The sequence below is a fragment of the Garra rufa genome, chromosome 2 (assembly GCF_049309525.1).
Source record: "Garra rufa chromosome 2, GarRuf1.0, whole genome shotgun sequence".
Taxonomy (NCBI): Eukaryota; Metazoa; Chordata; class Actinopteri; order Cypriniformes; family Cyprinidae; genus Garra; species Garra rufa.
The window spans coordinates 67,934,711-67,951,786 of NC_133362.1; the positions used below are offsets into that span (position 1 = coordinate 67,934,711).

The 17,076-nt window shown below is 37.2% G+C and overlaps 1 protein-coding gene across 1 annotated transcript in view; it reads right to left on the reverse strand.

Annotated features, from left to right (window-relative positions):
* The window catches only part of LOC141326062 (uncharacterized), a 629,392-nt gene that overhangs the window by 231,084 nt on the left and 381,232 nt on the right, over positions 1 to 17,076 (reverse strand). Inside the window, 4 exon segments of the mRNA XM_073834763.1 lie at positions 484 to 644; positions 855 to 923; positions 4,651 to 4,755; positions 4,847 to 4,915. Of these exon segments, the coding sequence (XP_073690864.1) occupies positions 484 to 644; positions 855 to 923; positions 4,651 to 4,755; positions 4,847 to 4,915 (404 nt within the window).

Genomic DNA, 17,076 nt, shown 5'->3' on the forward strand with positions numbered 1-17,076 from the left:
TATTCTAATTGATGATAAGCCAAATAGTGTTTGAAGATTAAATCAGGTGAGACAAGCTCTTTACTTAAAATCAATGTTTTATTAAATTGACTCAAACATGCCTTCAGTGGAATTTAGAGTTCTAAAACAAGTGTAAACAAAAAAACAAAAAAAAACAAAACAAGTATAACCAAGGAAATTATAGCTGCTGCAAAGCAATGGGAATGGACAAAAAGAACAAGGTCAATTAGATATATGTACACAAGCAAATAACAATCAGTTAGATTAATCAGTACACAATTTACAAACAGTTGCAATTTACCAGAATATGCTCCGTTTAGGTCTTATGTGCTAGATGTTAAGGACAAAAACAATGACCAATTAAAATGTAACTGAAAGGAATGGATGGAGCAACAGAATGGTGCGACATGAAAATAATGGATGATTACAATTAGAATTTCTATTGTCTATTTCTATTTCTGGGCAGTAAATGTATTTTCCTGCCACTCCAGGGATGGCCGTATGGATGTGTTGGCTGCGTGGTCCCTGTTTAAGGACTATGTGGCAGAATCTGCACAGGCGGCCTGCTCGAGAACAGCTCCAGCTGCTCATGCCATGGTCATGCTTAGGCAGAAGAACAAGAACGGGTGGCTGAGCTGAGGGAACTAGGAATTAAAAAGAAGTTTAAGATTTAAGAAAGACAAAAAAAAAATGGACAGGGTAAAAATAATTAATTACATGGTTAATATAAATTGCAGAGTTAATATGGAAATGATGGAAATAAATAAAATGACTAAAGCAGAGTTAAGACAACATCTTAGTGTCAGAGAAGTTTACAAAATGGAGGGGTTGTCTACATGTTGTTACATTCTTACCATTTTCACCACTGTCCTCAAAGGCAAGTGCTTTGTGTGAAGCGGTGCCAGCAGCACTTGTGCAGAGTTCTGAAACAAAGGACAGTCTTTATGTTTTGCATTTGAACAGGTTATTAGCATCATAGCACGATGACAAATTTTGGTTGTGTTTGTGATAACGATACTAAACTAAATCTGACAGGGTTTCTGCTGGTATCATCAAATCTAATGTAATACTTTTTATAATGCATTTATTTTTTTTACTGCCACGCACGACCCATATATAAATATTTAACATAAATATATAATAAAAAGGTGATTCTTAACTTATAGGTACTTTTTTGTTCTTTGGTCATTTTTTTTTTTTTGACAAATTCCTCTTCCTTTGTTAAGCTAAAATTAAAACCACCTTAAAAATTTTTTTACTACTTTACTATTATGATTTTTCCATACTTTTCAACCTCCTTTTAGGTCTCCTTGTTGCACACCCAGACTTTTAAACTTCAACAATGAAAATACAGTTTATAAATATTACTTATCTGGTAACTATTAATGTACCTGAATTAAGCACTAATAAAATAATTTAAAAATATTATAGTATTTAATGCGAGACCTCTATCAGAATTTTTTATACAAAATATAGCTGTCGCACAGTTTTGGTGTCGTTTCCACCACAACACTGTGTGTTTCTATGAAAATGTTGACTGACATCAGAGCACATGTTGGACATGGAGAAATTTAAATTTTCAGCAACAACAAATTAATAAACATCAAAGTAAATATTGCTTGATCAGTTAATATATTTATTATGTGTAATTTTCACGACATGCTGTTCCTTCAAAGGTGCTATTTAAAAGCAAAAAATGTTAGTTAAATAAGTGTATTTTAAATACATGAAATGCTAAGTATTAATTCAAAGCCAATCAGTGAAGCTATCTTCCATTTTTTCCACAAATAACCTACAGAAATGTCCTTTGTGGTGGAAATGACATTTATGGTTACAAAGTACAATTAATATGGATTAGATCGACAGTAGATTTGCAGGACTGCAAATGTTTCAATCCAGTCATGTTCCAGCATTGGTATGAAGCTTCCCTACAATTACGTTAATTCCATGTCATTTCCACCAACACACACATTTTTTTTAATATTTCAAAAGGTCTCATCACTCCTTAAACATTCATCCACAATTTATAAGATCATGCTCTACTTAATATAAAAATTCAATATTCATTATCTAATAAGATCTTACCCAAACCAATGTTTAGTTTCAGAGTGTGACAGGTGTACAGTTCATGATTTGGACCTTAGGGCAGTTAATTTGTCTCATTGACAACTGTATAAATATTTTACAATCTGAAAAATATGGTAAAACTAGTTACAAAAATGATCTTAAGACAATTCCTGAGTGACATAAGTTATTCTATTTTTAAACAACAGCTGTATATTGTGATGTGGTGGAAATTACAGTTGTTCATTGCAAAAAATAGTAAAATATAAACAATTTCTCTTGTAATTAAGTTTCAGACCTTAAAACTTGACAAACTTTTTGGGTCTGTGTAATGTGACTTTCGCAAATATTTATTTTCCTCAGCTTAGTTGAAGAAACGCGCATAAATATATAAATGGTCAAAGGTTTTTAATGTTTAAAAACAATTCTGTTCTGCTCACCAAGGCTAAAAAAAAAAAATTCTATGCTAGTATCTGTTAAAATGTAGTTCATTGTTGTGATAAAAGCTGAATATTCAGCATCATTACTCCAGTCTTCAGTGTTACATGATCCTACAGAAATCATTCTAATATACTGATTTGCTGCTCTGTTATGATTATTGGTGCTCAAACATTATCCATGGTTCTTCTTATTAATATTGAACACATTTTTTCCCCTTTAATTTTCAATTTTTGTGGAAATCATGATACATTTTTTTTAATTATTTGATGAATAGAAAGTTAAAAAATAACAGCATACATTTGAAATAAAATATTTTTTACCATAAAAGTTAATTTGTCCTTGGGAAATAATATATATTACTTTCTATTAATCAAATAATTCTGAAAAATAAAATGTATCATGATTTCAACAAAATTGTGAAGCAAAAACATATGTGTGTGTATATATTGATCATTAGAAATGTTGCAAATCAGCATTTTAGTGTGACTTTACTAAGGATTGGCATTATGAAGCTATAATTCAAATTGAATCACATAATACAATCACATATAATATAAGTTATATTTTAAAATGCATTCACATAAAAGGTGTCATAAATTGAAATTATATATTATATTATATACTATACTATATATATTACATATTATATAATATAGACTATTCAAAAACATTAAACAATCTTAATGATCCCAAACTTTGACCGGTTATATGTTTTAAATTAAGTGCCATTGAATTTGACAATGCAAAGATGATAGTCTTGGATATGTGAGAAAATCTTTATAATTTAAACTGCATCCCTTCTAACCTTACTTAAATCAGCATATTCGTGATATCTTCCCCTTAAATTGTTTTCTGCTGATTCATTCAAGAATCAATCAAGTTTCTGTCTTTATGAATGTATCAATGATTCATCGACTCAAAAATTATTTAACTAAAAAAAACCCGCTGATTTATTCTGTAACAAAACACTAATTATTACTTGTTATACTACAGGGCCGTTGAATGCTTGAATCTGATTGGCTGACGAACGTTCTAGAGGTGTGCATTATATTCAGGGATACGCACGGCGAACGTAGTTCCAGGCAGCTTTAGACCGCAGTGCATGTCTATATCACTTCGCCATACGATTTCAGTTATTTCAAAGGTCCTTACAGCCCAAAACAGCAAAATAACTAAAACCCACAATAACACTGGCCAAGCTAATAAATACAGTAAACATCAGGATAAAAACGACAGATTATTTCCATGTTTTTTTCCACATTATATTACGTTTTATTATGTACGGAAAGCACATACTATTTCTCTCGCCCTCTCTCACTCACCTCACAGACGCACACACATAATGTTAGTTTGCACTGGCGTTAGCATTCGCGCTAATGTTGTTAGCGCTGCTCTGACGATTAACAACTTAAAAACGACATGACAGCTCTCACACGCGAGGAAACAACGGCGTGGTCTTGAAGAAAATGAACTTAAAGTTTAACTGTTAGTAGAGACGATGCTGCCAGTCACCCTTGAGAGACACAGATGTGAGAGAGGTAAAGTCATACACTTAGTTTCTCTCCCTCACTCTTTCCGTCTGTCTGCTTGTCTGTCGGTCTGTCTAAACTTCATTATTAACGGCATTATTTTGCTATTAACAGCCCGAGCGTCGTTACTAGTTCTAAAATGATGTTTTGGAACTAGCAACGAAGCTGTTGAATGAGCTGCGTAAGAAATTAATCCTACTCACAATAGCGTTTTAAGGATAAAAACGGGACGAATGTCTTGAAATATATCATTTGATCGATGTCTTGAGGTGTGGTAACTGTAGTATAAGCGGAATAATTGACTTCGGGCCGTAGAATTCTACGAAAATAATGCACACCCGAGGTGTAACGGCCACTCCGCTTCGCGTCGTGACCGCATCACCACCTCGGGTGTGCATTATTTTCTAAGAATTCTACGGCCCGTCGTCAATTATTCCTTACTTAATTGAATGACAAATCTGCAATCGTGGTAATGTTCTGAAAACAGCACTCTCTTTTGGTCCGCTCATGTTGCTTAACTAGGCTACATCGTATGTAATTTTCTTGACTTTCATACTTTTAATGCCCTGCGGAAACCCTGTCTGATCATCAGCCCTACACTAAAATGGAAACATACCTGGAGTTGACTCAGGCCTCTCTGCTGAGGTCTCCTTCACTAGGAACATCAGTTCTGCTGGAAGAGCCACAGGTGTCTTCCCGTTTAGGCCTGGAGAGGCTGGAGCTACACAAACGTAAATAGACCAATTATTATATTTATGTAACCAAAATTAACTCAACATTTGATTACATGATCTAGATTACAGTGTTTTTACCATCAGCTGGTGATGCCTTCAATCCAGCACTTGTATCAGGAGTTGGTTTGGATAGTGCAGCAGATGGAACTATAACATACAAAACCATCAGTCATTTCAGAGTTTACAATATATGCTAGTAATAGTATAGTGTTGGTGTTAGTAGGAACTAAAACAGCCATATGTTTCCTTCTCCTGCCTGTCATAGATTTAAAATGCTTACATTTACACACTGTGTACCTTGAGACCATCTTACAGTTTTTTTTCAGTCGCTAACAAGCGTTTGTCCAAACAGTTGTCACATTTTCAAAACTCTAAACACGATTAGCACAGCATCGGCCTTTTGTGGCCATACCATTCACACATCGCTGCATCTCTCACTGCATCTGCTCCTCTCACTGCATCTGCTCCTCTCACTGCATCTGCTCCTCTCACTGCATCTGCACCTCTCACTGCATCTCTCACTGCATCTGCTCCTCTCACTGCATCTCTCACTGCATCTGCTCCTCTCACTGCTCCTCTCACTGCATCTGCTCCTCTCACTGCATCTCTCACTGCTCCTGCATCTCTCACTGCATCTCTCACTGCATCTGCTCCTCTCACTGCATCTCTCACTGCATCTGCTCCTCTCACTGCATCTGCTCCTCTCACTGCATCTGCTCCTCTCACTGCTCCTCTCACTGCATCTCTCACTGCATCTGCACCTCTCACTGCTCCTCTCACTGCTCCTCTCACTGCATCTGCTCCTCTCACTGCATCTGCTCCTCTCACTGCTCCTCTCACTGCATCTCTCACTGCATCTGCACCTCTCACTGCATCTCTCACTGCATCTGCACCTCTCACTGCATCTCTCACTGCATCTGCTCCTCTCACTGCATCTCTCACTGCATCTGCTCCTCTCACTGCATCTCTCACTGCATCTGCTCCTCTCACTGCATCTCTCACTGCATCTGCTCCTCTCACTGCATCTCTCACTGCATCTGCACCTCTCACTGCTCCTCTCACTGCTCCTCTCACTGCATCTGCTCCTCTCACTGCATCTGCTCCTCTCACTGCTCCTCTCACTGCATCTCTCACTGCATCTGCACCTCTCACTGCATCTCTCACTGCATCTGCACCTCTCACTGCATCTCTCACTGCATCTGCACCTCTCACTGCATCTCTCACTGCATCTGCACCTCTCACTGCATCTCTCACTGCATCTGCTCCTCTCACTGCATCTCTCACTGCATCTGCTCCTCTCACTGCATCTGTTCCTCTCACTGCATCTCTCACTGCATCTGCACCTCTCACTGCTCCTCTCACTGCTCCTCTCACTGCTCCTCTCACTGCATCTCTCACTGCATCTGCACCTCTCACTGCATCTGCACCTCTCACTGCATCTCTCACTGCATCTGCTCCTCTCACTGCATCTCTCACTGCATCTGCTCCTCTCACTGCTCCTCTCACTGCATCTGCTCCTCTCACTGCATCTGTTCCTCTCACTGCATCTCTCACTGCATCTGCACCTCTCACTGCTCCTCTCACTGCTCCTCTCACTGCATCTCTCACTGCATCTGCACCTCTCACTGCATCTGCTCCTCTCACTGCATCTGCTCCTCTCACTGCATCTCTCACTGCATCTGCTCCTCTCACTGCATCTGCACCTCTCACTGCATCTCTCACTGCATCTGCTCCTCTCACTGCATCTGCACCTCTCACTGCATCTCTCACTGCATCTGCTCCTCTCACTGCATCTCTCACTGCATCTGCTCCTCTCACTGCATCTGTTCCTCTCACTGCATCTCTCACTGCATCTGCACCTCTCACTGCTCCTCTCACTGCTCCTCTCACTGCTCCTCTCACTGCATCTCTCACTGCATCTGCACCTCTCACTGCATCTGCACCTCTCACTGCATCTCTCACTGCATCTGCTCCTCTCACTGCATCTCTCACTGCATCTGCTCCTCTCACTGCTCCTCTCACTGCATCTGCTCCTCTCACTGCATCTGTTCCTCTCACTGCATCTCTCACTGCATCTGCACCTCTCACTGCTCCTCTCACTGCTCCTCTCACTGCATCTCTCACTGCATCTGCACCTCTCACTGCATCTGCTCCTCTCACTGCATCTGCTCCTCTCACTGCATCTCTCACTGCACTTCTTTTATATGTTTGTTGTTTATGTGATTTACAATATTTGATGTACTATAAACTATAAAGCAAAACAAGTCAAATTATTTTATTTAGCACCACAAGTGGAATTTATTTGATTTCAATTCTGTTTCCTGACATTCCAATTCCAAATCCAATTCCATTCCAGGAAGTGAACTGGAATTTACCATTCATTCTCAATTCAATTCATGAATGGCCCCAATCCTGTTTGGAAACATGTGGCCTAACCCTGAAGATCGCAGAGATTGGATACATTAATTCTGTGCTTTTTTTAGTTTGTTTTAGCTATATAAGTAAAACTTAATTAAATCCCACAGACATGCCAAACCAATGTACTACCCTAAACACTACTCACTAGTCTGAGCAGGAGGAGCAATCTGACTCAGTGAACAAGCCTGCATTCAAGTGTTAATACCCAATGAAACATGAATGCAGAACAAAAATGCATACTTACCCTCATTGTAGTTGGTATCAATTCATCATGGCACGAATTCATAGTCCTTAGGACAGTTGGAATGATGCACATTCTCCCTGGGAAGAACAGCACTTTTTTCTGCATCTTGATCTACCATGAAAGAAAAACTGAATTTTAGGTTTATTTGTCAAAACCAATCAAACTCTTTACACTGTTATGTTATAACATATATGCCCTTTACGTTGCGCAAGGCATATATATATATGCACACACATACGGTCTGAGATAAAGTTATCAAATCAACTGTAAACATCTATAAATATTATTCCCTGTCATGCACAAGACTAGTTTTCTTTTCAGAATATTCATTTTATTATTAGTAGTGTATATAAAAATAATTAAGGAATATTCTGTCTTGTGCATGACAGGGAATACTATTTAGATATTTTTACAGATGGTTTGGTAGCTTCATCTCAAAAGGTTATGTTGTTTAATGGATGTGTATTATTTCACACATTGAAAGTTGTAAAATTATTATAAAGCCCATACATTTGTTTCTAAAATTAGGCTATTAAGCCTTGTGCAACGTAAAGGACATATATTAAAGTCTACCTTATCTAATTTGCACAAAGGATTTACAGCAGTAAGCTACCTTAGACAGTGCAATGTGTATCTGCGAGTTATCAACACATTAATACTGAAATCTATGACTGCGGTAAAGTTGGTTTTATATTCGCACATTCGGACTTCCGTGTTCAATAACTCTGTTAATCTGCATCAAAAAAGGCTATTTTTGGTCAAATATCATTACCCAATATTAAGAGCACAAACTACAACGCATTTTTCTGCAGAAGTCGGCGTTTTAAAGAAGCTGATAAACACGCTTACCTCTATGGAGTGTCGTGACGTCATCGCTCATCTGAGGGACCATCTACAAATTACGTTTCCATTACGGCAGCCTCTAACAATTCACTGTCCATGGTACTAAAGTCATCAGAGAACATGACATCAAAGATTTTAAATAGTTACATTTTAAATAGCTGAAACAAATCCATTAACATTAACAACATTTTAAACAATAATAAATGTAAATGTATTTTGGAATTGTCTCATTATAATTTTTTAATTGTACTAACTGTAGTGTCACACGGTGTATCAGGAGTGTTCATTATCTTGATCTTGTCTGTTACAATGAGTTATTTATTCATTTGCTTGGTCACACACATAACTGGTGTAACACGACAGTGTACTCAAGTAAAAACACCCCAAGGTGGCAGGTGTTGTCCAGCAAATGCGATATTCATATTTTGTTCTCAATTTATTATAAAACCTACTCAGCTGTGGATGCACAAATACAATAATGAAGATACATTTATGCTTTATATATATTATATTAGTCATGGAATCCCCGACAGCCCTCTGCAACTGGAGCGGTTAGCCAAGCTCAGGTCTGGGTGTACAAGGGTACCAGACAGAGCTAAATTCCCTCAAACGAAAGCAAAAGGAATTGAAGACATGGCAAACTATTCAAATGTGTTTTGCAGCATTCAGCAATGTAGCTAATCACAGACACAGAGATCTCTATGAACTAAGATTATAACCTTGTCCAACAGTTCATCAGAATTCTCGACCGTGAATCCGACTCGAGCCTGTCTTTTTTCCCCTTTTCCCAAAACAACTTAGGCCTATACTAATAATAGTTTCAGCTATTAAAATAGTTCAGTTTTTTTATGCAATGGAAATGTGATTATATATCTAGTGTCGTTTTTTTATTAAGTAAATTTAGAAAAACGTTTGGAGCATTTTTGTTTGTTAAATATAATTTTGTATAATAAATATAAATATAATAATAATATATAGGGGAGAGCGGGGCACAATAACTTCTTGAATTTCGCGGTTTATGTAAATCCACTTGGTGTTCAGAGTAAAACTTTTATCCACATTATTTTCACACTTGTCTAGTACAAATATATTGCATTGTTTCATATTTACAGTGTATACGTTTTTCGTTATTTACCTCAAAAGAAAGGAAGTGAAATGTGACAACATGCCCCGGAGGTGGGGACCGTGGGGTACATTGTAACATCTGAGGGGCACGTTGTAACACGACCATATGACAGCTTAAAATGTTATATGATCGAATGAAAAAAAATATATACACAACAAACTAAAATATTTTGTCAGTAAAATATACGTGTTAACTTTTTCAAATGAAGTAATGACGTTTTTAAAAAAATAAAAATGATCTAATTTTGGAGTTTGACAATGAACACATCGCAACAATGCTTTGAACGGCCCTGATCGCAACACACAGCTGTACAGTAGTTCAAAACAATGTGGACAAATAGATGAAACACATTTAGACATTCAGAAAAACACACACAGCTCTCATAGAGCACCAGACAAATAAACCAGCCAAAATGCTTTACATTTCTTGAAATAATAACTTCTGAACATTAAACATTGATTGTCAGCCTTTATTCACCTGTTTCTTGTGGTTTCTTATCAAAACCCATAAAAGTAAATAGTGTAAATTGCATCGCTAATGTCATAGAATAGCATAGTTTAATAACGGCGGGGCATATTGTCACACAGTGTTACAATATTATTCCCCATCTGCAGGAATATAAAACAGGTTAGTGTCTTCTGCTGGTTTGCCAAGCATTAATAAACTATCCAAACTGATAAACAACAAATTGGAGATTAAAATAACAGCAGAATTGTCTAATTTTAAATGAATACTAAAAACTGAAATGAAAAGTTTACTTCAGCCAGAAATATACGTTTACTTTGGTAAAATAAATATTCAGAGATACCTTCAAAAGGCTTTTGAATTTTGACGCACTTTTTGCTCTGCATAGTGTTGCTATGGCAACTAGTAAATACTGTAAATTTGGTTATGCTAGCATGTGTGGAAATATTTAAACCACGTTTGTCACAATTAACCCCGCGTTAGGTTGTGCCCCGCTCGATCACCCCTAATGTAGGCCTACGTTTTTTGAGCGCCCAGCAGAAAACTGATCATATTCTGTTTGATCATTTTGCCTTCTCAAATCATCACGACTTGCCTTAAAAAAAATTATAGATATAAAACAGTTCAAGTACTGAACAATTACTTTGAACGTTAAAAATAAATGTGCGCTGTTAGGTATCCAATAGTGTGTGCAGAGACGCATTTCCAAGAGTTTGCTTTGCAGGACATGGAGACGCCAGTGCGATCACTTGCAATTTTTTCAGTGAAAGTATCCATGTTATTTGTGTGCACTCAACAAAACACAAACAAAAAAGAAAACAAACATGATGCACGTTCTGCCGTCGCGTTATTGAACAGGAGCTTCACAACAAATAACGAAACTCCGCAAAAACATTCCTCACAGACAAGATAAATATATCTATAAAAAGCTTTAAATTATTACTTAACCAAATAAAACAAATTGAAAACAAAAACTCTTTCATTATGTAATCGGTAAATATGAATTTATCTCTAAATACGTGTCCAAAAAGGAGACTGGAGACAGGATCTTTGCTACACTGACTCAGAACACACTAGATTGCTAATAAATATTTCAGATATGTCCTTACTCTTTGTGGCAAGTTTCAGCCTATTGCATGCGCTTAAACGTAGATCTCTTTGTGTGCTGAAGGACAATAAACGCCGTCCAAACTGGTCTCAAAAGCTAAGTGAAGGCTTGTGTTCTTTCCCCCAACATAAAAAATATCAAATATTTCTAAAATATGTGTAAAATACAAAAATAATGAGAAGCCTAAAACAAGAGGCCTGATGCCTGAACTATGATTTGAAAATAGGCCTGAAGCCCAAGCCCAAGCCTAGGGGTGTTAAAAAAGTCGGGATTGTGGTCCCAGGCTGAAATGCAGCCCTCTAATGCACTGCAATACTGTAGTGCATTGTTTTAATGCTTACAGCCCATGTGCGTGTGTGTGTGTGTGTGTGTGTGTGTGTGTGTGTGTGTGTATATTACATACATATATAATATGTAGGCTATGTAATATATATATACACACACACATATATATATATATATATATATATATATATATATATATATATATATATGTAGGCTATGTAATATATATATATATATATATATACACACATATATATTTACATATATATATATACACACACACACACACACACACACACTGATAACACATACTTTCTCACAGTCAAGAATGAATGAGAATCAAGAATAATTTGATGGTAGTTTAGTAACAGAGAAGAACCTTATATGGTCTTTGTGAGGTTGTCAAAGTCAGCAAAATATCACTGTTTAAAATTGCTGTTAATTTATGGCAGTATTTTAACAGTATAATCCTGTTATATTCAAAAGCAGTGCTTTTTTTTACCGTTTTTTATAAAGTTTTTTTTTTTACAGTTACACATTTATTTTACAGTATTTTACTGTATTTGTTGCATGAAGGAAAGAAAACAGTACTTAACAGTATTTTTGAAACAGAAAATGTCAGCGAGCACATGTGGAAGTTCATTCGTCTTTATACTGTGACTTAACCGGTGAGTGCACCTTTGTCTTACTCCTTTTACACAAATGCATGTTTGCAATTGCAAATAACTGTAATAATTGTGGGTGCTGAAATTGTAACTGTTTTATCTGTCCATTTCAGTGATAAACTGGTCAATGTGCCAAGATAGAGTGGAGCTGGATTTCTGATTCAGATATTCCACGATTATAAGGTGAGTTCTATCAAAGATGATATACTATAAACTCTTCTGCAATGTAAGTAAGCTTTTAAACACTGTAGCAACAAAGTCAGATTAATGTCTCTGCATGCTGAAATTATCCAAATCTCGTCTGCTATTTTTAGCTTGCTATCTTATCATTTATTGTCTAATATACCTTCAATATAGACCTTCAATGTTGTGTTTGTTCTGACTTGTACATAACCGTATTCTGAGGGGAGTTTTTCTTAGTGTTGCTGTTTTGTTTCTTTAATGTTGGCTGTATTTTGGATTGCTTCCAGCAATCTGTGAGGGCATCCAGCCAAGTTTTCTGTCTGGGGTAGCTGCTGTTGCTGAGTACCAAGCTGAGGCTGCATGCATGATGGAATTCATTCAGTGGTTAGATGCTTAGATTCATATATTAATTTCTCTTCACATTCTCATTATAAACACTAATTCTGAATGTACGCATTTGTTTTTCAGGCGGATCATTGGTATAAATTCTGAAAAGGGCACCAAGGGTGGACAAGTCCTATCAAAGCAGATGGGAAAGGTCGCCCACAGTTTTGGATCAGTAAGGTTTTGAATCCTTTTTAAAGGAGACTTTTCTACTCATCAAGGGTGCATTTATTTGATTTAAAAATACAGAAAAAAAATACTATTGTGAAAATAGTTGTTTTCTATTTTAATATTCTTTAAAATATAATGTATTACTGTGATGCAAATCTAAATTTTCAGCATTGTGTCACATGATCCTTCAGAAATCTAATATGCTGATTTACTGACAGTTTTGCAAACAGTTGGGCTGCCTATTTTTTTTTTTTTTTTTTTTTTCTGAAACCTGTAATATGTTACTTTATAAATAAAATGTTAAAAAGAAGAGGATTTATTTAAAATAGAAAACTTTAGTAACAATAAACACCTTTTTCAAAGTTTGGGGTCAGTAATTTTCTTTAGAAACAGGTGTGGGATCAGGATACCATCAAACAGACAGAAGAAATAAAGTCACGAAGATCACTCTAAAATAATTAAATCACAATTCTAAAAGAAATAAAATGTATTCACATTGTGCTTAGTAGTTATTTATTGCAATATTTGGCATTATTTGTTTAAGATTTATTTTGTTTATTTAGTCCTTATTTTTTTTGGTAATATTTTATGTTGATGGTCCCTTTTGAACATTCTGTTGACAATAAGTAACGTGGCACCTCAACACACTCTCAATAGAGTATTAGTAGACAGTTTAATTAATATCTGCTAACTCTTTATTGTGATGGTCTTTCAACAGATAATCTACTGACTATAAGTAATTTTGCAAGTACATGTCAAGTTAATCTAACCCTAACCCTACCACTCTACTAGTACTCTACTAACACTCCAGTGAGAGTTAGTGGATATGTAGGTTCAACTTTACTTATAGTCAACAGAATGTGTTTAAATATTCAAAGAAGGAATTGCTTGTAATGTTCATATTAATCTGAGAATTAATATGAACATCAAATGCCAACTTCTCGTCAAGCCATATTCCATCATCTCTTTCGCCATCAACTGAAAGAATAAATAGAGTGGTGGTCATAGAACAACTATGTGTAAAAATAATGTATTTAGTTTTATTTGTATTTAAAGCTAATTTCAGATCTAATAAAGTAAGCTGTAAAGTACAAAAAGACTCCCGAAGGATTGTAATAGCTTGAGATAATGAAGATGCAGTTGAGTAAATAATTGTATCGTCAGCATAAAAATGAAACTTTGCAGATGTTATTCCTTACCTAGAAAATAAAATGGAAGGAAAACTAAATCTAAATCTTATCAGCCTCTCTTCACAACATGTCAGTAATTATTTTGTATAAAGTGATATTTTTAAGAACAGTTAAATGCTAATACATATTTAATATTTAGGGTTATCTCAATCAGAGGTTGGTGCAGATTAATGACTGTCCATGCCAAGGGCAAATGACCAAATACAGACATTTTCCTGTTTCTTAGAAAATAAGTTTTTTAAAGATTAAAATACACAATACATGCAATACATGTATGTATGAATGAATGAATAAGTGTAATGTAATGTAATTGCAATCTATTCAGAAGTCAATAAAGATAAGATAATGTTACTGGGGTCGTTTCAACCCGCTGACATGAAAACCCACCTGCAGCAACAGTGTAAAAAAAAAAAAAAAATGCATACTTGGCAATACTGATGTTAGCACAACAAACTGGAGTTATACTACACAAACTTTCATTTACAAACCATTGCAAAGTTTTCTGCATTTTTATGAACCTGTTAGAGTTTCATGTATCGTTATTTTGACCATTTAAAAAAATTCATACAAGAGCACTTCAGCCTGATGTCATTATATGTACCCATAGCCTAACCACAAGGTCTACACTTCACCATAATGGTAACCTTAAAAATTGACCAACAAAAACTTTGACTTTTAAATGTCAAATATAACAACAAACAACAAACTTTACTAAGTCTTTCCTTATCCCCCCCCCCCCCCCCCAAAAAAAAAAACCAAAAAACATTTAGGCCTCTGGTCCAGCCCTATACAAAGCATGCTGGGAACTAAAAATCCACTGCTTCCAAGTTTCAGTTATGTTGGTTTTGTAGTGTTACCGTTGTGGTGAAGAGTAGAGCCTGTGGTTAGATTGAGGATGGACAGCATAAATGTGAAACTACATGAACAATGTGTGGTTTGATTATTTATAAGCAAATGCGTAATGTGAGTTTGTAAAATTGTTTGAATTGCTGCTGCTTACAAAATTTTTTTTCAACAACAAGCATCAAAAACTTGTTTCTCAATAGAGCATATACTTTTTCTAGCTTCAATACCATGTTCAAGATGAGTGTTTGTTCATGTGTGCATGTGTATTTAGCAAGTTCAGTAACTTTAAACCATTAGAGTTCTTATACAAACGTACTGAGAAAATAAAATTTGTTAAATTGGGAAAACATTATTAGTATGCAAATGTGTGCTTGATGTAAAAAATTATTAATGGTTTATCTTCTCCTCCTCTCGGTCAGCTAGCCAGTATTAGAACAACTGATTGAAACAGTCAAGATGCACCCCTTCTTCCTATTTGTGAAATGCTGTCCATCGATCACTCAGTAACACCAATCACATATTAGCTTATGCAATTTACATTGCATTTGTTAAAATACACACAGATAAATATTCACCAGGTTGACACTGTTTACAGCTGGGCTTTAATACAAAGTGTGAGCTCAGCAGCTCTTACCTCAACAGAGCATATGAGTTCTGCATGGGATGAAATGAAGTCCTATACTGATCTGCACATTTGCTCAATACTGGGAAATATGTGAAAGTGAAGACAGAAGACATGCATCCATCAATGGCAGATCACAATTCTCTGCTAATTTTCAGCAGGTCATTAAAGAGGTGAATAAACAAATAGCAGGTGATGAGACACGGTTGGGAGAAGAGGACATCCCATATTTTTGTCAATGCATCCTCACGGTTTTATACCATTCAGGAAAACCTTCCTCAAAAGCTATTGCTCCAACCTGAGCCACATGTGAACCTTGATCAGTCTCAAGAAACGTTGATGAAGAAGGAACAACTGTTACGCCAGGCCAGCAGAGGGAGCCCTTACCCCCACTGACTGTTGCTGCTCCCTCTGCTGCCTCTATGGTTACTTCCTGTTTGTCTACCATAAATACAAGCTCAGGACACACACACTCTGCGAAGTATTGTTTTGCTCCAGCGGACTCTACCAAGCGTTTTCCATTGCTCCCAGGTTTCCTAGTCTCCTTGTTGTTCCCTAATTATAGTTCTGTTTTTGTTTTCCCAGTCTTAGTCTTAGTTTTCTAGTTTCTTGTTTTCATTTCATTGTTTCATTTGGACTGCCCACCTGGATTTTGACCTACGCTTGTTTATTGGATTACGCTATTGGATTGTCTTCACTGTTCATGTTTGCTGGTGTTTTCGACCCTGTCTGTCTGACTACGATCTGCTTAATAAAGCCTTGCATTTGGATCCTCACTCTTGGTCGTCCCGTTTGTGACAGAATACTTCGCCACACCCGGATCCAGCGGCTTTATCCACCAGCAGTTCACCATGAACCCAGCCACCCAGATTATCCGTCTCCGTCAAGGTGAGCGTCCCATTGAGGAGTACATTTTGGATTTTATTACACTGGCAAAGGCTACTTCAATGGATGAGGTCTGTTTAATAATATTTTTTCGTGGTGGACTTTCCGAGCCATTTGGTTCCCTGATGCCACTACACCAGCCTGGCTGGACCCTCCAGCAATACATTTATTTAGCACTGCAGTTGTTTGGCTCTCCGTTCACTATGGGTGTTTTAGAGGAGCTACAGCACAAGATGTCTGCCAGCTTAAAGCCTCAGCACAAGATGTCTGCTAACTCTGAGCCACAGCACAAGATGTCTGCTAGCCCCGAGCCTCAGCACAAGATGTCTGCTAGCCCAGAACCACAGCACAAGATGTTTGCTAGTCCTGAGCCACAGCACAAGATGTCTGCTAGCCCCGAGCCTCAGCACAAGATGTCTGCTAGCCCAGAACCACAGCACAAGATGTTTGCTAGTCCTGAGCCACAGCACAAGATATCTGCTAACCCCGAGCCTCAGCACAAGATGTTTGCAAGCCCAGAGCCCCTTCACAAGATGGCTGCTCTTCCAGACCCCGCTCACAAGATGGCTGCCTTTCCTGAGCCTGTTCACAAGATGGCCGCCCTTCCTGATCCTGTTCACAAGATGGTCCCCCTTCCTGATCTTGTTCACAAGATGGCCGCTCTTCCAGACCCTGCTCACAAGATGGCCGCCTTTCCTGAGCCTGTTCACAAGATGGCTGCCACCCCCAAGCCTGTTCACAAGATGGCCGCCATCCCCGAACCTGATCACAAGATGGCTGCTGTTCCTGAGCCAATCCCCAAGATGGCCTCCCTTCCCGAGTCTGTTCACAAGAAGGCCACCGTCCCAAAGCCCGTTCACAAGATGGCTCCCG